The sequence below is a fragment of the Xyrauchen texanus genome, chromosome 30 (genome assembly GCF_025860055.1).
Source record: "Xyrauchen texanus isolate HMW12.3.18 chromosome 30, RBS_HiC_50CHRs, whole genome shotgun sequence".
Classification (NCBI taxonomy): domain Eukaryota; kingdom Metazoa; phylum Chordata; class Actinopteri; order Cypriniformes; family Catostomidae; genus Xyrauchen; species Xyrauchen texanus.
Window position 1 is genome coordinate 3,691,716 of NC_068305.1, and position 21,402 is coordinate 3,713,117.

The window sequence follows — 21,402 nt, forward strand, 5'->3', positions numbered from 1 at the left end:
TGGCAAACATTATTATATGCTTGGGTATTTAGTGATAATAAATGAATCTACAAAAGAAACAATTAGAAAATAATAAAATAGAATATATTCTGATATTTCATGATTTTACTTTGCATAGAGTACATCAAAGATATGATGCAACAAATATAAAACAGGATTCATTACTTCCACATTTAAATTTCATGAGACACAACTGGCCGTCAAACGCATATTTTCTCAGGCACTTTTTGAGTTGTACGTAGTACGCTCAAATGACAATAACCAAATCATACTGTTCATGTGTTACACTTGCTATAGTTTGCTTACATGTTCCTAATTAATCAAATAGCAATGTAAAATATAAATGAAGTCAATCACTAAAACATAAGTGCCATGTTGAGTAATAAATAGAATGTATAATATGTATGTGTACACGTGTATGGAATAGTGATAATTCAGCATTGTCACACAGAATGTTAACGTGATATAGTAGTCATTTCTATGTACTATATACAAATGGGATCAAAATCCCGTCAAAAGTATTGCAGTCACAGATCAAAATAATTAGCGCAGATCAAAAAATAACAAGCATGAATGAAAAATATATAAACACTTAAAATATGCTGGAAAAAAAACAGAAAATGAAAGCAAAGTCATCAGAATTGCAAACAAAATCATGTTTTCCTTGGATATATTACTGTTATTTTACACTGTATTTTTCTTTGCTTTTGTTTTGGTAAACCTGTAGCCAATCATTCAATGAGGGGAGGTGACGTCACTCCAATGCGACTCCAACGGCTTCTGCTCAATATTACAGTATATTATTTGTGGTTGACATATACGCTGCTTGTGTCTGTTTTAAGTATTTTCTGTCAGCTCTAGGAAACGTGTTGTCAGTGTAGGCCATTATCATATTCTATTCAGAGTCAGCTGAATTTAGTTAGCAGAGTTTTAGTTTCAGGCATTATTAAAGACTCCTTTGTTTGTAGGTTATTGGCTGCATATGTAAAAAAAAAAAAAAAAAAACAAGGTTTGGTTGGTGTGGATGTTTGATGCATGTTTTTACTAGCTGTACCAGTGTAGTCGTGAGTTCAGATCCCAACTTGATCTGCTTTTCCATGTTGCTGAATGTGCCGTTATGTTCTGATCCTATGTTGGCATCGTTGTCATGGCTACATGTAGAGCACAAAAAACAGTAATATAACCAAAGAAAACATGATTCTGTTTGCAATTCTGAAGACTGCTTTAATTTGACTTTTTTTATTGCAGCATATTTTAAATGCACTTATATATTTTTGATTCATGCTTGTTATTTTTTGTTATATCTGTGACTGCAATACTTTTGACGGGATTTTGATCCCATATGTATATAGCACTCATTTGTCTTGTAATAAACAAAGAAATAGATATCCTGTAATAATGACCCTATACCCTTTTGGTAATTATGCAGAAATAAAAAAATATATATTTTTTGAATTTTTTTTGTTAGACTATTCAGAGAAGAAATTGATAAATACTAAAAGGTGTGGGCAAACCTCCATAAAATGGATGAGGGACAGGGGGTGGTCTTGGGACACTAAAGACTTAAAGAGGTATGCATTAAAAGGGTTAAACTGTATTTAGACAGTTCCCAAATTTTGGTTACAGTGTTGCAAAAAATGTCAAACCTCATATAAAACAAATGTAAATTAAAACAGCTCATACAATATTTAGTTTGACCTCCTGAAGTGAACAAACAAAGCAACAAAACTTGATTTCTCTTTTAAAGAATTTTTAAGCACTATTTTGTTTCTTATTCAACTAAAATGCAAGTTCATTAGGGAAAGAATCTGTGTAAAATGTTTGACTGTATGCTACAGGATTTCACCATTACACTGTACCTGAGACATTACTGGAAGGACGAGCGACTGTCGTTTCCCAGCAACACCAATCAGAGCATGACGTTTGATGGCCGACTGGTAAAGAAGATCTGGGTTCCTGACATATTCTTTGTCCATTCCAAACGATCCTTCATCCATGACACCACCACAGAGAATGTTATGCTCAGAGTGCATCCCGATGGCAAAGTGCTCTACAGCTTGAGGTAAAACAATACACAACATTATACACACACTGACATGACCAGATTTCTGAAATGAAAACCATGGACACTTCTGCAGTAGTTCAGCTGGCACTATATATCATCCAAATTTCTATTGTTGTTTTTTATTATTTAAGCAAAATGGGGACAGTTCCGGATTTGTGTATTGTGACCATAGTAAATATAATAGTGTGAAGTCTGGTAAATCATACTCTGTCTACTATAAATTACATTTGGTCATTAATTCACACTTATGAGCTATAAAAACTGTTAAGAATAACTCACGGCACCCTTATTGAAATGCTCATTGACTGACAGTGACTGCTATGTAAACTAAATTCAATCAATAATAATGTGCATTATAGAAATCATTATTGCATATAGCCTATAATGTAATAACATAAAAATAACAATGATAGGATAATGATGTTCTTGTGGGTGTTCAGTGTGTCTACGTCTAGTTAGTACAACCAAATAATTATTCAGAAGAGGAATGATAACGTGACTTAAAACTGCTATAGCGAAAAGCCCCCTCTGTTGGTCAAAACAAACACGACACTGTCGGTTCTGCTGCCACATTAGATATTATTTCACATTGCAGTCTTTCTTGAACACAGACTGAAAAACAGACATTTCTGTGGACTGCTCCATCCACTGATGTCCCTTTCTTGCAAATGGGGATGACTGGTCACCCAAACCACAGTGATCTCACAGTGAAATCGGAAAGACCAGGTTGAATTTTCTTTAGCAAAAATCAGTATGCTTACTGAAATTTAAAACACTGCCTCCAGTGGCCAAAGCAGTAAGTGCTGTAGGGCGTAAAGGCACATGTGAGCTCCATTTATATCCAAGAGAGGTCGACAAATGTCGTGAAGCAAGTTACTTTCAGCTGTACAATACAATGAAGTGATATGCATATTTTATGAGCTCATTCCCCTAACCTAAACCCAAACCTGTACTTAACCATTTGTGGAGTAAAAATTAAATGTTAGAGAAAAAAGTGCAACCTGTGTATCACGCTCGTCACTGATTAATGCCCCGTTCACACCACGGCCGGCATGCCGCTAGACTTGGTGATCTGTGTCACTAGTGGGCATTCCTACTGCTGCCACTCTAATGTTATTGGTGGACTGCACAACTAGCAATAGTAGGGTTTGAAACGCTGGTTACAGTTGATACTGTGGATAAAACTAAGATATCATTCTAATTTGACAAAGAACCAGTTCCTTTGCTTCTAAAAATGCACATTCTGCAGGGGAGAACATTTTATATAACCGGCAGCAGTGCTTAATGCATCATATCATTAAACGAGACGAACGTTATATCAGTATATGAATCAAACTCACTCAAAATGCCAACATGGTTTTCGATGTGTCATTTTATTAAGCAATAACTATTTACAGTTTGTGGTTAAAGACAAATTATATAGAACAGTGAAATCGCTCACAGAAACGATTAACTTCTCCTCCTGAGTCGACTCCAGTATCTCACATTCACCCTGCCTGGAAAAGGATGACATAAACTCCTCTATCTTCACTCTCATTGGTAGATGCTTGCGAATGTCACATGTCATTTGCATAAAGTTGACATTTTCTCAACTTGTCTTGTCACTCCCCGCGGCAATCTCTGTCGCCAATGGTCATGACAGCTCATGTCGCTGGAAGTTGCTGTTCTCTCATTGAAATTTAATGGGATGGTGTCGCTGTCTCGCACAAAGTTGATGGCAGTGTGAACGGGGTTTAAGCAAATAGGATTACTTCCTGGTTTCAACGTGGATATGAACCCAGATCTCCCACACTGTTGACACAACATGCTCAATGCCCAGTCGCGCCACGTGGGAAGGTAAACTCACCGAAACCAATACAAAAATGTCTGGTTGGAAGCACACAGTTTAATCCTGATTAAAGCTCAAGAAACATGCTGTTGCCAAGTATCAGATGAGTTATGTTATGTACGGCTTTGCTGTACACATATGACATGGCTGAGTCTAAACTTAATCAGAGACTCATATTTGCTCTATATTTCCTGTGTTTCATAAAAGCTCTTTCATATAAATATACACAGTTGATTTCCTGGCAAACCAATCAAGATTCCCATTTATACCTTCAGTGCTTGGACCCTAATCAAAAAATGCAATTTTAGATTTCTTTCCTATGGATGAATGGTGAGTTTTAAAAACATGCAAAGGTTATTTGACTGCTCTTTTGCGATTCTCAATGCAGCATGATTCAAGTCAGGTGCTTGTTCAGATGAAACCCTTTGTAATGCAATTACAGTTCAGTCCCAGATAAAATGAGGAAATGATTCATCATCTCCACATAGTGTGCAGTGATCCTGTTTCTTGCTTTAGATACTAATCTAAACATTTCACTGGAATGTGTGGATTAACTTTGTGGGAATCTGTGGGATTAATGTGTCTATCCAGACATAAAGCTGGCTCATTGGTGAACGTTAATCTCAGATCTGTCCCACACCCAGTCTGTCAGACAAAATGAATTTATCCTTCTATATACATATCCACTGAATTGCAATGTAGTTCATCTCATCCACTGTACCAAGGCCAGTGCCTCCCTATGCCCTGTAAAGCATTTGATCTAGTATCTGTCCCTTTTATCCTTGGACAGATGGCTGATCTCTTTGTTTTTGCTATCTACCTTCTTTTTCTTTCCTGTGTTGATGTGTTTCCTATTGAAACAGGAAGTTTGGGCAGGACTTATCAAATGGATTGTCCTTTTTTAAATAGCCAAAAGCCTTTAGTTTACACTAAAGTTCAGCAAAATCATGATTTGCTACTTACATGCCCAATTTAGTAATTTAGTAAATGTTTTAATTTGAAGTGACTGACAAATGAGAAACATCTCAAGTAATTTGCCATACAAGTGCTACATTATCTGTGGTATCACACTGCGAAGTTCCAGGAGTAGCTAAAGTAGAACAGAAATACTTTACGGAAGTGCTAATAAAATAGGTGTTTTCCGCAATTTCTTGAATATTGAGATGTTTCCATGGATCAGGTGGTGGTTGAAAGCTCATTCCTCCACAGAGGAGCAGTGAAAGTGAATGATCTGGAGTGTGACTTTGTCATTCTTTGCGGTCATTGGTGGTTAGAACACAACGAGGCACATAGACGTAGACCTAGAGGAGTGAGTTGAAGTATCGGGTGCTTTTCCATCAGCTTTCCTGAAGGTCAAAGTCAAAGCCCTGAATTTGCTTCAGGCAGCTTTGGGTAGGCAGTAGAGTTAGATTTCAAGACCATACTCTCTTCCACATTTAGCTCTTTTCCATGACATTGTTCGGTTGCGTGTTCCTGGGCCAGTGTGAATTCTCGAAAGTTTCCACGCATTTCTACCACAGAAAAGGCTGTTCCGGGGTCGAAAATCTGAATCAAGTGGAAGTCTCACAGTTCCAGGCTACATTTGCACACTAGTGCGAGGTTTTAAAAGGTTATCAAGACTAGCTGAACAACCTATGAGTCACCAACGAATGTTTGACTCACTACAATTACTCACTGCCAGCTCCCCATGCTAAACTGGTAAGCTTTGGTTCTGCTGAGAAATGCAGTCTATTTCTCTAACCAACCTGAATCATTTTATCAAAATGTAATTCTGTTCAGGACACTAGCGACTCAAAGTGGGTGGAATGATGTCACTCTGAAAACAGTTTTCCACGAGGGGCTTCAAGAACTCAAGGCGGAACTGACATGCAAGTGTGAGGGTTCTACTCTGTCAGAATTCATTACCATGGCTATCAAGGTGGATAACCGGCTTCGTAATGCTCCACGGCCCCAGTTTCACTCCACTTCTAAGTCTACAGTCTCGGTACAGGCACAGGCATCTACTGAATCACCCGAACCTATGCAAGTTGTTTACGCCTGTGTTTCTATGGAGGAAAACTTTGCTATTACTGTGGTGAACCAGGTCATCTCAATGCTGCATGCATACACAATAAATCAAGTTCCCATGAATCAAAGCTGAAAGTGAGTACAACGAATTTTGTATTACCTATCCTTCACATTTTTTTGTTGCCTGTAGTGATCTCCATTGTTGATAATATTTTTTTTTTTTACAGCTTTAGTGGATTCTGGGGCTGCTGTGAATCTCATAAATCAAGAGATTATACAAGAACTCAATATACCCACTATTCAGTGTATTCAAACAATTTATTTCACCACAGTTGACAATGCTCCCATTGGTACAGACAGTTCCCATAACCATAGAGATTGGAGTATTTCATGTGGAGAACATTTCACTGTCATAAACCTACCCAATCACGCTTTTATCCTGGGTCATTCTTGGCTGACCATCCACAACCCTTCTATATCATGGGTGAGCTCACGCAATGGTCAAGTTTCTGTCATGAACATTGTCTCCATGCCTTGTCTTACGAACAACATTGAAGCCCTGAATTCCAAACAGTAACCATGATACCTGAGAAGTATGCAGAATTCAATGAAGTTTTTAGTAAAGTCAAAGCTACTCAAATTCCTCCTCACCATCCATGGGACTGCGCCATTGAACTTCTGTCTAATACAGCTCCACCGAGAAGCAAGGCTTATCCATTGTCATCCACCGTAACATCTGAGGTTGTTACCCATCCATCAACCACCAGAGGGAGGCCTCTCCCGAATACTGATCTTCACCCATTTCTTCACTGCTCATTTCCTGTTTACCACATGAATATATAGCCATGCAGTTCCATTGTTCATTGCGAAGTATTGCCAGTTTACCCTGCCTCACTGAGCGTTTTTCCATTGCCATTGTTTCTTGATTCATGTTATGACCATTGCCTGTTTTTCTGGATTTACTGCTTTTGAGATTACCCTTTGTTTTGTTTGGCTGGTTGGACTGTCTATTTGGTTTATTGAATTTATCTGCCTGCTGTTTAGGATTGTTAGCTTGTGACTCTTTTAATAAACTTCCTGCACATGGATCCTAACACCGTCTCCATGGCCAGTTCGTTACAATGCTACACAAATGTTAATAATGATTCCACTGTAACAGTTTAAAGATCTTAGCAAGTAAAATCATAGTTCATACAATATAATGTAATGACTTTACCTGTTTAGTAAAAGCTGTATACAAACACACTGTGACGTGCCATGTTTATTTATGTTTGAGGTAGTCAAGTGAAACTACCATGTGGACAGTAACCCGTTATGTCACTGTTCGGCTCTCAGGTCAGTGGAAAAGCATGGCAGGTTTACGATAGGCTCGAGATTCCCCCGATCTTGAACAAGCGGAGCACAGGCTCGGCACGAGAACATCACAATTTCATTCTATTTTGTTCTTCGTTCAGAGGTAAAATAAGTTCAAAACAGTTGAGCGACAACATACTGTTTGCGAACATGCAAACACCTACAACACTACTGTGTGAGTCGTTTAGACATACATTTAAATAAGAGGACACTCAAGACTACATGTAAACATCAATGAATATGCCATTAAAATGTCTTATGAATGACTTGCCTCATTCTATGAGTATAATTCACCCAAGCTCATTAAAAGAAGTTTTAACTACTAGATGATGATTTAAAGTAATATATACAGTGCTGTAGATAATGTGTAATTGGTAATGTTTACATACTACATTTATGAAGCTATTGAGCTAACATGCTACATGGCGCATAAAATGACACTGATACTACTTCAAAGATTGATTTCGCAAAGAGTGTTAATGGGTGTAGAATACAAAAAAAGAATTAAGAGAGGCATATCTTACTTTGGGCAGAATAGTTTTCGACTGCAGATTGCACAGTGAAGTAGCATATCAAACAAAATATTGAATGGCCCCTTAAGAGTATTTGAGCAGATTTGACTCCTTTTCAAGACTCTCTAAACAAAGAAGTATCATGACATGGTCTTGGAAAATGTCTCTAGGTGAACTATCGTACAGATGTAGGTAAATTTGTGCCAACTCGCTAATAACTATACACCGGTCTGTTCATGTTGACTGATCTCAGCTGACTTTAAGGGAATTTGCTGTTGGCCTCAAAGTAGTTGGAGCTTCATGTCAAACTTACATTTTACATTTACATTTATGCATTTGGCAGACACTTTAATCCAAAGCGACTTACTGTGCAATTATTACAGGGACAATCCCCCTGTAGCAACCTGGAGTTAAGTGCCTTGCTCAAGGACACAATGGTGGTGGCTGTGGGGATCAAACCAACAACCTTCTGCTTAACAGTTATGTGCTTAGCCCACTACACCACCACCACCACCAACTTAAGAAGGTGTTTAGCAGCTGATAAGAAGTTTTACTAACAAACTGAAAAACACCTTCTTTTTGGACAGATTTTGTTTTATGTCACACCACGGCTGATGTGAGGAAAACTCTATGTAGAGTCAACCCACCGATGCTTCATAAACTTCAGCTCAGCAATCAACACAATCATTCCCCAGCACCTGATTGGAAAGCTGAACCTGTTGGGCCTTGACATCTCCCTCTGCAACTGGATCCTGGACTTCCTGACTGAGAGACCTCAGTCAGTATGGATCGGGAACATCATCTCCACCACCACCACCACACTGAGCACTGGGGCCTCCCAGGGCTGTGTGCTCAGTCCACTGATGTTCACTCAGCTGACTCACGACTGTGCAGCAATGCACAGCTCGAATCACATCATTAAGTTTGCCGATGACACGACCATGGTGGGTCTCATCTGCAAGAACGACGAGTCTAACGGACTGGTGTAGAGCCAACAACCTGTCTCTGAATGTGCACAAAACAAAAGAGATGGTTGTTGACTTCAGGAGAGCACAGAGTGACCACTCTCCGTTGAACATCGATGGATCCTCTGTGGAGATCATCAAAAGCACCAAATTCCTTGGTGTTCAACTTGCGGAGAACCTCACCTGGTCCCTCAACACCAGCTCTATTACCAAGTAGCATCTCTACTTTATTCAAAGGCTGAGTAAACCACATCTCCCACCCCCATTCTCACTACATTCTATAGAGGAATGTGGCAGGGCGGAGGGCAGGGCCGGGTCGTGATACTACGCACCCGGTCCCGTATTAGGCTAATCAAGCCTCTGAGGTTTAAAGGCCGACTGCAGAGTATCGTGCGGGAGAGAGAGATCGTTAGCGGACATGTCCGTCATGTGTGTGTGTTTATGTTGTAATTATTTACCATAGTTCTGTGTGCAACTTTTAATTACTCAATTAATTAATAACTTAAAAGGTGCGTAGGATCACGACCCGGCCCCGCCCTCCGCCCTGCCACAAGGGATTATTGAGAGCATCCTGAGCAGCTGCATCACTGCCTGGTTTAGGACTTGCACCGTTTTGGACCGTAAAGCCCTGCAGAGGATAGTGAGGACAGCTGAGAAGATCATCAGGGTCTCTCTTCCCTCCATCAAAGACATTTAAAAAAACACTGCTGGGGATGACCCCACACACCCCTCACACAAACTCTTCACCCTCCTGCCATTTGGCAAGAGGTACCGAAGCATTCGGGCCCTCATGGCCAGACTGTGTAACAGCTTCTACCACCAAGCCATCAGACTCCTCAATACTCAGAGACTGGACTGACACACACACACACACACACACACACACACACACACACACACACACACACACACACGTGTGTCCTGAGTTGCACTTTAATTATTGTCACTTTATAACTGGCTGCTACCTCAATAACTGCTATGTGCATAGAACACTATCTCATAGTATGTTATATTTACATTTGGCATTTTTAGAAACTGTCATCTTTTTGCACTATTGTATACTGGTCGGCGCTGCACTGTCTCTCACTGTGCCTATTGTCCTGTATTGTACTGTCTGCACACGTATGCACGTGCACTTTATATAGCTATGTTATTTAGTCTGTGTAGTCTCATGTGGTTCATGTGGTTGTTTTATGTAGCACCATGGTCCTGGAGGAACGTTGTCTCGTTTCACTGTGTACTGTCCTAACTGCATATGGTTGAATGACAATAAAAACCACTTGATTGACCCATTCGTTCTTCGATTTTGTTGGAAGTATGCAGGGGCTTTTAGGGCAGTGGTTCTCAACCCTGTCAAGGCTGCTCAACACTACACATTTTGGATTTCCCCCTAATCAAACACACCTAATCCGACTCATCGGCTTGTTAGTAGTGTGTAACGTAGTTCAATGGAAAGGAGGAGGTGAGAACCGGCTTGGCAATATAAATAATATTTGAATGCTTAACTTAAACAAAAGACAAACACACACGCATGACGGACATGTCCGTAAACTATCTCTCTCTCGTCGCAGCACCGTCTGCCATTGACCTTTATCCCTCTCGGAGGCTTAATTAGCCTGATAAGGGATAATCACAACCCGGCCCTGCCCTCCACCATTCCACATTGATACTCTGTCAGAACTCAGAACAAATGCTCCAAACAAGCCAGATTATCGTTTGGAATTCTTTTAGAGTGTTTATTTTTTTGCTTGTTATAGGGGTGCTGTTAGGTGCTCAATATATCTATATAATAATGTAATGTAACAAATTATTGTGACTGAATTTATATGTCTGTTACATGTTTTTTTTATAGTTTACAAGTGGTTAAGTTTAGGAGTGGGGCTGGATTAGGGGATCTAAAAAATAGAATAATGTAACATATATTTATGAATTGAGTATAATAAAAACATATTTTGGTTAAACACACAATAATAGTATACTGTATAAATGAAGACTGCTGAGCTTGTAACATAATCGTCTGAACTAAAGAGAGACCAATCTGTCCGTGACACTTTCGTGGTGCAGGAAAAGTGTTTCTATGGTGATTATAAGATTGCCCTGGCATAGAATACCTGAATGAACTACTACATTTGTCAAATTGTACACCTTGAACATATTGCCATCTGAGCACCACCCTTTGTTTGGAGCCCATTAGCATTACATATGCTGCATCTGCTCAGTATATCTATGACAACTTTTATTTACTCCATACTAAACAGGGTGACAGTCACAGCGATGTGCAGTATGGATCTCAGTCACTTCCCCTTGGACACCCAGACGTGCTCACTGGAGATCGAGAGCTGTGAGTTTATACACAACACAACATGAAAAGTACTATTACAACCTTTTACATAGTGATGATAAGAGACAACATGGAACAACATTCATAATGCATTGAAAGTCTGTACCATGACATATTTAAGAATAAAACAATATTCAGCACTTAATAATGTAGGGCATAGTTTTTTTATTTGATCATGTAAAGTGCACTTATATTATTGATGAAAAGTTATTTTGCATGCCCAGACCACATTTTGATGAAAGATTATAAAAAAAAAATAATATCTGGATTAACGTGCACTGATGAATCATGCACACAATGATCAGATGCATGTTAAAGACCCCATGAAATGGCATTATGAGTGCAGTTTTCTTTACTGTGTTGAACTATTAGTGTGTTTAAGAACCTGAACAGCTCCACAAAGTTTTCATTACGAATGAGAAATTTTCGTTGAGCACATACTTTCTGTGTTGGGGGCGTGTCCATTTAAGAAGCATGCCGGAAGCTCATTTTTATTGGTTGACATGCAGATATTGACTGCACACTTAAGTTTCAATGCATTTTTCTACTATTATTGAAGAATAGTGATAAAGTTTGTCAGAAATAAGACTCATTTAGCTGGTTTATAAAGTCACAGGCTTATGCAACAAAACTACATTTCCTACATTTCCCATAATGTGGCCGCATGAGAATGAAAAAATTTAATAAGCATCAATTACACACCAAATGCACGGCTTTGCTCTTCCTTTTGTTGCATTGGTGATAAAAAAGTTTTGCCAGTAAGTGAATAAAAGAGAAAGAAATATGAATTTGAAAAAAAACCTGATCCATTTTTTTTTTTTACTAAAATCAATGAATGCATGTCACATCATATTTACAACCTCCGACCTCATAAGTATGAACTTCACTGGTGAAGTTCAACATATTGATCCTCTTGAAACTGGAAGTCGGAGCTAGATAAATTGAGGGGCTCTTCCCTTTTTTCAATTGCCAATAGGATTTAATCGAATGCAACAGTTGGGTTCCGGAAGTAAAAATCCCATTCATTTTCTCCATAAACAAATAGCGAATCAGAGAATCGTTGCCAGATAGTGTGCCTTATGCAGCGTTTTATCTTTTTTGGAGCTTGAAAGTGTTGGTCACCATTGACTTGTATTGTATGGACAAAAACACCAGATCTCCATCAAAATATCTTTATTTTTCGGCAGAAAAATGAAAGTCATACGAGTTTAAGACGACAGTGCTCAGAGCCGGTTGGTTAGGCTTAGAACACTTTTAGAAGGATTTCATGATATCCCTATAGAAAAGATGAGAAGGAAAAATACTTCCAGAACCAAGACCAAGTGGGCGGGCACTGTTCTGCTCTCTTCGTTACAGCCATGAAACGTGATTTACTGCTTGTTAGTCAGGGGCAGGCAGTATAAGAGGGAGGGACATTCTTATTTTAGGGAGCATTTGATTGGAAAAAAATGTGTATACGTCCCTGGATGCAAGATTAGCCATCAAAATGTTTTGTGAGTTTTTATGGAAAAATACAGGTTTAATCGTGTAGGTCTGCTAAAGATACATTTCAAGTTACATTATTATAGGCAACGCTTACTTTTAAGTCTTTAATCCTTTTAAATTTGTAACTGGGGATTAAAATCTAACCATTGTATATCGGCAGATATGAATGTTGATAGATTTACAACACTGTATATTGTAAATCTACAGTATGTTTTTGTGTTGTTTTGTTTGCAGATGCTTATACTGATGATGACCTGATGCTCTACTGGAAGAGAGGGAATAAATCTCTGCAGACAGATGAAAAGATCTCTCTCTCTCAGTTCCTTATACAGGAATTTCACACCACCACTAAACTGGCCTTCTACAGCAGCACAGGTAATGCATGCTGTACAATTCCTATTGCATGTATTTCCTATTGCCTCTTTGAGAGGTTTTTTTTTGGAATCCTCTTCTATGCAGTGGCAAAAATCAAGATATTTATGGATATTATGTTTTAGGGTGAATTTTGAAAAATCTGCAACAAAGGGTTTTGAACTCGAGAAACACTACAACAGCTGTTGCAATTATATAATCGTGAAAAATGTCAATTACAGCATTTCACTTAGGTGTACATGTTTTTTGGGCCGTTGTGTGCATGAATGCATCAGAGTCCGTGTTTAAATTAGTCATTTGCATATAAGTAATGCTCACTATCTAAATTATATAGTTTATAATTTATTCTAAATGTGAAGAACACTTTTATTCATGCAATTAAAATAAAAAGCAATTCAGGAACAGTTATTCGCCTGTTTTGGATGTGTAGCCTACAAATAATGTGGCATGCAGCAGCCCCACACAAAATAAGTATTTTGATTGAAATCAAATGAATAATCGCAATTATAATAGCAAAGGAAATAATCGACAATTATGATTTTTGATAATTGGGCAGCCCTACTACAACAACAATGATTTTTATTCACTTTCACACAAAGAAATATTTTTACTCGCTTTTAACGCCGCACAGTGGACATTTCACCTCCAAACTGATGCAATACATGTGAGGAACCACGTAATATCATAATGCAAAAATGTTGCCACAGTCATGTCATTTTCAAGTAAAAATGTACTTGTGTGATGAATTTAAAGATAAACTATAAACAATATTAATGGAAGGGTCATATGAACCTATTTGACCTGTGGGCTAGTAGTTTGTGACCTCAGTTCTAAAGTTTCATGAATCTTCAATTAGAGATTGACCAATTGTGAATTTTGCCAATACCGATAACTAAGGTGGTGGTAAAGGCCGATAACCAATTTTTTTTACATCTCTTTAAAATCGTTTTCTTTCCTTACTATGACGGGCATAGACAAAGTGTTCAAAATGAATAAAATCCCAAATGTAGTTATGTAGTATTCTGCAAACAAAATCTGTTGTGGAGGTAAGTGAGGACCCAAGAGCGATGTAACAGAAATGTTGTTCTTTAATGAAAAGTTCTTAGCAACACAAAAAATGAACACAAAATCTTCTCCTTGAGAGGCAAAGGTTAACACAAACAACCCGCAGAGTGGGCGATGAATAAAGGAAGCTTCTTCTGAGCTCTTAGCGAGTGTCCCTTAGGCAGCAGCCGGGGGTTGCAGTGTTGCGCCGTCAGGCTGTAGACTACCCTGGGGTCGACAGGGATCGAGGCGAGACCGTGGCGACCAGACTTCTGGCAGTGCGGGGCGAACTGAACAGAACACAAATATATCCAGGTAATTAACGGAGAAAAGAGCGTAGAGAGGCGGATGCCAATAGGACAGGACAGCGACAGCGACAGCGACAGCGACAGCGACAGCGACAGGTAGACAACGGTTTGTTTCAACGTGTGATACTCAAGTGAAACTCAGACAACGAAAGCAGCGAAAGCAGGGAAAGAAGTAGAGATCTAATCAGCGGGAAAACGGGAACAGGTGGGAAGGGAATTGACGGAGAATTAAGGGGAGATGAGAAGCAGCTGGAGAACGAGAGGAAGGGGGAGAAGTAACCAGAGAGGGCCAGCAGATGGCGAAAGAGTAGCAGGAAAGAACAAGAACAAAACATATAATGACTGGACAGGATAAGACATGACAAAATCCCAATATTAACCAAAAAAAAATAAGATTTGGTGCCTTTGAAGTATAAACCGAGGACTCTTATTTTGAAAAGATGAAAAAACAATTGCCGTAGATTTTTTAGATATCCGATAGTTCCAAAAGGCAACAATTGGCACCGATTAATCAATAAAATGTATATATCAGTCTATATTTTTTCTTCCATTTTCTCCCCAATTTGGAATGCCAATTCCCAATGCACTCTAAGTCCTCGTGGTGGCATAGTGGCTCACCTCAATCTGGGTGTCGGAGGTCGAATCTCAGTTGCCTCCACGTCTGAGACATTCAATCTGTGCATCTTATCATGTGGCTTGTTGAGCGCGATACCGCGGAGACCTAACGCACACTGAGGCTTCATGCTATTATGAGCATCCAACTCACCACGCGCCCCACCGAGAGCAAGAACCACATTATAGCGACCACGAGGAGGTTATCCCAATGTGACTCTACCCACCCTAGCAACCGAGCCAAATGGTTGCTTAGGAAACCTGACTGGAATCACTCAGCACGCCCTGGAGGACTTCCTCTATCTTAAATATTCTAAAATCTCATTGTCCCCACCTATAAAATACCTGAAAATATAAGGTTAGACAGAGGCCTTAAAACATTGGACCGCTGTCATCAGCAAGTTCCTATATGGTTGCTAGGGTGTCTTGGTTGGTTGCTTTTAGTGTCTGATTGCTTATCGCATCTCAACAAGCCGCATAATTTGAGGTGCCATTCATGTCTGTTGCCCAAATGGGCTAGAGTTACATACTTATGTTTAACACTTAGTGTTAGGGGTTTGCTCAAATCAAAGTTTGAGCAATAGTAGCAATAGTGATGCTTGACTTGGCTTGAAAACAGCACTAACTAATACATTGTTATATACAGTAGGAATGTCTGTACATGTCTAAATGTGTTTCATTGTAAATAAATAATTGGTCTCCTGCAGGTTGGTACAATCGATTGTACATCAACTTCACTCTGCGGCGTCACGTCTTCTTCTTCCTGCTTCAGACATACTTTCCCGCCACTCTGATGGTCATGCTGTCATGGGTTTCCTTCTGGATCGACCGCAGAGCTGTTCCTGCTAGAGTTCCTCTGGGTGAGATGTTTCGATCAAATGTGTGACGGCATCATTTGCAAACCATTGCGGCATGTGTTGTTTAATCGTACAGGCCATGAAGACAAGGTTCAGAATCACCTTTCCTTGCTTCTATTAGGAGGAGTTGAGGTTTCTTACTCATCAATGAGCGCAAGGCGAATCCTTGTAATTTCTATAGCCAATACTTCCAATTCCTTTGAGAAACCTACACAATATTTTTCCTTAGGTTCATACGGTAAGATAACTCTTCTCTTTCGCCCTCTACATACAAAAATCAAGTGTATGCTGGTCTGAACATATTGGGAGGAGTGGCTTCTAGATAAACTTTAAATAAATGTTTAAATAGTACAGAATTGTACATGGGTACAGAAATATACAATAGATCAATATTAATATAGTGTTAATTCACAAATTCATAAAAATCACTTTTGACTGAATTATTTCAAATGAATTATTTAGAACCATTGAAATAATAATGTATAATACTAATTGAAAATCATAAAAAGGTGTTTCTTTAACTGTATGCAATTTTGACCTTGTGGACTTCTAAAAAATAACTATGAAACAATTTCATTGCTAGCATTTTATGTATCCTCATAATATGACATAATTACAGCTTTATTGGCAATGGCACAATAAAAATAATCTAATTCACTGCTGATATTTACCTTGATTTGTCTGTTTTCTTCATGTATAAAATGTCTTATATTACATATCAAGCATGCTCTTCACTGACACTTTTGTCTACAGTGCCTAGAGAACAGAATTTATTTTCGGAATAGTTTTGTGTATCCGCACAGTTATTTTGGGTTCCCTTGCAAAAGCCTTTTCCTTGCTCTAGCTTTTCCAACTATAGTTACTTTTGTAAAGTTATGGTTACTTTTATTAAAGGATGAATAAATCTATTGCAAACGAACCCATATATATATATATATATATATATATATATATATATATATATATATATATATATATATATATATATATACTGCAAAAGTTTTAGGCACTTGTGAAAAATGCTGCATAGTGAGGATGTCTTCAAAAACAATGACATGAATAGTTTTCATTTACCAAATAACATCATACAAAGTCCAGTAAACATAAAAAAGCTAAATCAATATTCGGTGTGACCACCTTTGCCTTTAAAACAGCACCGATTCTCCTAGAAACACCTGGACACAGTTTTACTTGATTGTTGCAGATCAGATGTTCTTGTTTTTGTGAAACATCTTAAGTGCCTACAACATTTGCACAGTATTGTATATATATATATATATATATATATCAAGTTTTGTATTAAGAGTTTTTAAAATATACCACTTGTGAATATTCACAAGTGGTGCATTTTCAAAAGTCTCAATACAAAACTCCATTCTGGTCACACTTGTAACACAACTACTCATTCTTTCAAAACCTGCTCTCATGCTTTCATTATAGTTATACATGTTTTCTTTCCACATAATTATTGTTTCGAAACACAAGATTATTTAACATGTCATGAGAACATTTGGTTTGATCACCAAAACACAACAGTGTGATCTTCTTTCAATTTAGTACTTTTAACAGTCAATTAATTCAGTAGCAAACAATGCAAGATACATGTTTCAAATCACCCTTGCTGCTCAATAAAAGAAGTTACTCTACTGTAATATATATACAGTCATCACCATGAACATTACACTTGCAATGTGCATCTAGCCAAAGTGACAAAATCCATGATGTAAATGTATCAAATTTATCCAACAAGTACCTAAAATATATGATCAAAGAAAACACCAAAAGACATTCATGTAAAAATAAATTACAGTTAATTTACAGTGTACAGCAATACGGTGGTTGGATTGTAAAACAAAACAAATAAATGTACTGTATTTATTTTAGCCCCATTACCTTTCCCTAAGTGGTTATTCCACTTGTCAGGCCGCCATTGTAAATAAGAACTTGTTCTTAATGACTTGCCTGTAAAAATAAAGAAAAATAAAAAAATAAAATAAATGTACATTTACTGTAAATGGAAATAATCTCTGTAATAATCTGTTTCAGAAAATAAATTCCCTTCCTGTCCATAAAGGAACTCTGTAGTTAATTCCTTGCTAAGTACTCTTGAAAAAGCTTCATTGAGTTGTTTTAAGTGGTGGACATGATGCCACAACCGATGGACAGCAATAATTTGTTTAAAATTGATAAACTGTTTTCACACAAAAATAGTTATTATTTTAATCTTTTTAAATTATCATAGCTTATCTTTTTTTTTTTTTATGTAATAATGAATATTTTTAATGGATTTTCATAGTTTAAAATTGAAAGTCTGAGACAAGGTAAAATTGAAGACATTTGAAAAGTAGCAAAAAAAAAGATGAAGGAATAGAAAGTGTTTCAGTGAGACACTTACAATGGAAGTAAATGGGGCCAATTTTTGGAGGGTTTAAAGGCAGAAATTTGAAGCTTATAATTGTATAAAAGCATGTGCATGAATCTTCTGTTAAAACTTGCATATTACTTGAGCTGTTAAGCTGTTTAAATTGTAAATTTTACAGTCATTTTAGGATTATGTGATCTTCAAAGTTGAAATGTAATGTCTTTAATTGACTTTGCAGGCATCACGACGGTGCTCACCATGTCCACTATCATCACTGGAGTGAACGCCTCTATGCCCAGAGTCTCCTACATCAAAGCTGTGGACATTTACCTGTGGGTCAGCTTCGTCTTTGTCTTCCTGTCTGTGATTGAATATGCTGCTGTCAATTACCTGTCCACTGTGCAGGAGCGCAAAGAAAGGATGCAAAGCAACAAGGCAAGACAGTTCACATGCACTTGTGCTGTGGTTAATAAAGCATCTTTATATGTTGTAATCAAATCACTTGAAATTTGTTGTGATGAACCATTTCCAGAAAACTGTGCCATTTGTGCTGGAAAATTTAATTTGAAAAGAAATCATTTATTTTATTATCTCTGAACCCCTCCTCCTTTACCAGATTTGGTTAATTTGGGATTGAAAAGCCCAATATGGGCTTTTCAATGGACTGGTCTTAAAGGGATAGTTCACCCAAAAATGTAAATTCTGTCATCATTTACTCACCCTCATGCCATCCCAGATGTGTGCTACTTTCTTTCTTTCTTCTGCTGAACACAACCGAAGATTTTGAAAGAATATTTCAGCTGTTTGTCCTCACAATGCAAGTGAAAGGGTGCAAAAATGTAATCATAAAAGTAATCCATAAAATTCCACTGGTCCTCTGAAGAAATATGATTTGTGTGGGTGAGGAAACAGTTAAATATTTAAGTCTTCTCCTTATGTTTTTGGTGATTTGCATTCTTCGTGCATATCGCCCCCTATTGGACAGGGAGGAGAATGTATGGCAAAAACTGACTTAAATATTGATCTGCTTCTCAACCACACCTATCATATATATTCTGAAGACATGGATTTAACCACATAAAATTGCTTTTATGTTGACTTTATGTGCATTTTGGAGCTTAAAAATGTTGGCACCCATTCACTTGCATTGTATGAACCGCCAGAGCTGAAATATTCTTCTACAAATCTTCATTTGTGTTCTGTAGAAAAACAGCATACACATCTGGAATGGCATAAGGGTAAATTATGAGAGAATTTTCATTTTTAGGTGAACAATCTTTTTAATTCTTACACCCTTAACATGTTGTTACTGTCTTGCAAAGAAAATACCAATAGTTATTTCCCATTACTAACCCTAGCCTAACCTTAAAGGGCTATATTATTTCAGGCCCGACACAGTCAGCTTAGAATTTATACAGGCAACTTATAATTTTAAAGTAAATTTAAAATTAGAGTAAATTCTGTTGTGCCACCCAGTTTCTTTGTGCCATTTATTAGATAAAATATGTATGTCATGACATTTCACTATTGAAACTATGTTTTTTGGATTGACCATGCAACCCTATTACATTAAAACATTTTTGGTGTTGAACATTTCAGGGTTTTAGGTCAGTGCGAAAATGGCTCAGAACAGCCTAAAGTAGATAATATCATTGCATCACACCACACTATTTACAGTCAGTATATTTATGCTTTTTGACAAGAAAACGACTCGGTTACTAACGTAACCTCGGTTCCCTGAGAGGAGGGAACGAGTATTGCGTAAGTAGCTTACGCTATGGGAAAACTCAGTTTCTCGAGAAATATTGAAGTCTTTATGTAAAACGCATTGCAGCTGCACAGCAGACAGCAATGAGCGAGGCAGCTCGGTCATTGGCTGTGCTGCGGCAACTTGCTCGAACCAATGACGGGGCGACTCTGAACGCGTGACCAATGAGCGCGCTTCACGCCCGCGCACTCAGAACCTGCCAAGATTGGCGTGGCTAAGGCTATATATTAGGCGCCCCGTCATGAGAGTTCTTTAGGTTCAATCGACTGAAGCGACTGACCAAGCACAAGCACGGCAGCTTACGCAATACTCGTTCCGAGTCGTTCCCTCTCGAGAGGTCTCTCCTATTGCGTAAGTAGCTTACGCTATGGGAACACCATGCAAAACGCCGCGCGTGCTGACTTCGCTCTATAAAGCCAGAGGCAGATGCCTGAGCCTTAAAGCAAAGTGATTATTCAACGAGCCGGCCAACGGCGAGCTATATAATGGGATAAAACAGAGCGCCTTTGCCCCAAGGTGGCTCATGGTGGGGCGCTCATTGTAAAAACATAAGCACATATCTTATGTACTGATTTTTTTACTTACTGATATGCATAAAAAACCCTCTAAGTCAGTCAGAGACGGACCTTATAAGGGAGGAGATAATGCTCAGCAAATACATACTCCAGTTCATACTACAGTCAGGCTGATAGAATGTTGGAATGCCATGAGGGGACCTGTAGGTTATAAAACCTGATAAATGTCAAAGGCGAGGCCCAGCCTGCCGCCGCACAAATATCTTCAATGGTATTCCACTCGACCACGCCCACGAGGAGGCCATGCTCCTCGTAGAGTGAGCTCTGACGCCTAAGGGGCATTGAAGACCCTTGGCTTCATAAGCCAGCGCTATAGCATCCACTATCCAGCGCGATATTCTTTGCTTTGAAACTGCAAGACCTTTAGTGCGGCCGCCAAAGCATACGAATAATTGTTCCGTCTGTCTGAACGGGGCAGAACGTTCCAAATATACTCTGAGCGCCCTAACCGGGCAGAGTAAATTAGCGTCGCTTTCGTCTGCTGGAGACGATAGTGCTGCCAGAGATATAACCTGTACTCTGAAGGGTGTGGAGAGCACTTTAGGAATATACCCGTGCTTTGGCCTAAGGACAACTCTGCAGTCGTTAGGTCCAAATTCCAGGCAAGCATGATGACAGCGCATGCAGGTCGCCCACTCTCTTGACTGAGGCGAGCGCCAGCAAGAGCGCAGTTTTGAGCGAGAGCTGTTTAAGGTGCACGGTTCGGAGAGGTTCGAACGGGGCACTCTTGAGTGCGTCCAGGACCGTGGCCAGGTCCCAGATCGGCACCGAGGGGGGGCGAGGAGGGTTCATCCTCCTAGTCGTGATCATTTTTCTCCGTGTGTTCACGCCCAGACTCACGCCGGTTTGATACCAGTCGACGGCTTTCCAGGGCATCAGGGCTTTTATACAGCCGTGATTCGCTCTGATTAAAAAGTGGCCCGAGCGCCACGCGTGAGTGGGGACACG

The 21,402-nt window shown here is 38.8% G+C and overlaps 1 protein-coding gene across 1 annotated transcript in view; it reads left to right on the forward strand.

Annotated features, from left to right (window-relative positions):
- gabrr1 (gamma-aminobutyric acid type A receptor subunit rho1) overlaps positions 1–21,402 on the forward strand; it is a 34,867-nt gene that overhangs the window by 7,928 nt on the left and 5,537 nt on the right. The window contains exons 5-9 of the mRNA XM_052098923.1: positions 1,839–2,062; positions 10,989–11,071; positions 12,791–12,931; positions 15,600–15,752; positions 18,350–18,546. Coding sequence (XP_051954883.1) covers positions 1,839–2,062; positions 10,989–11,071; positions 12,791–12,931; positions 15,600–15,752; positions 18,350–18,546 — 798 coding nt within the window. The remainder of the gene's footprint in view (positions 1–1,838; positions 2,063–10,988; positions 11,072–12,790; positions 12,932–15,599; positions 15,753–18,349; positions 18,547–21,402) is intronic.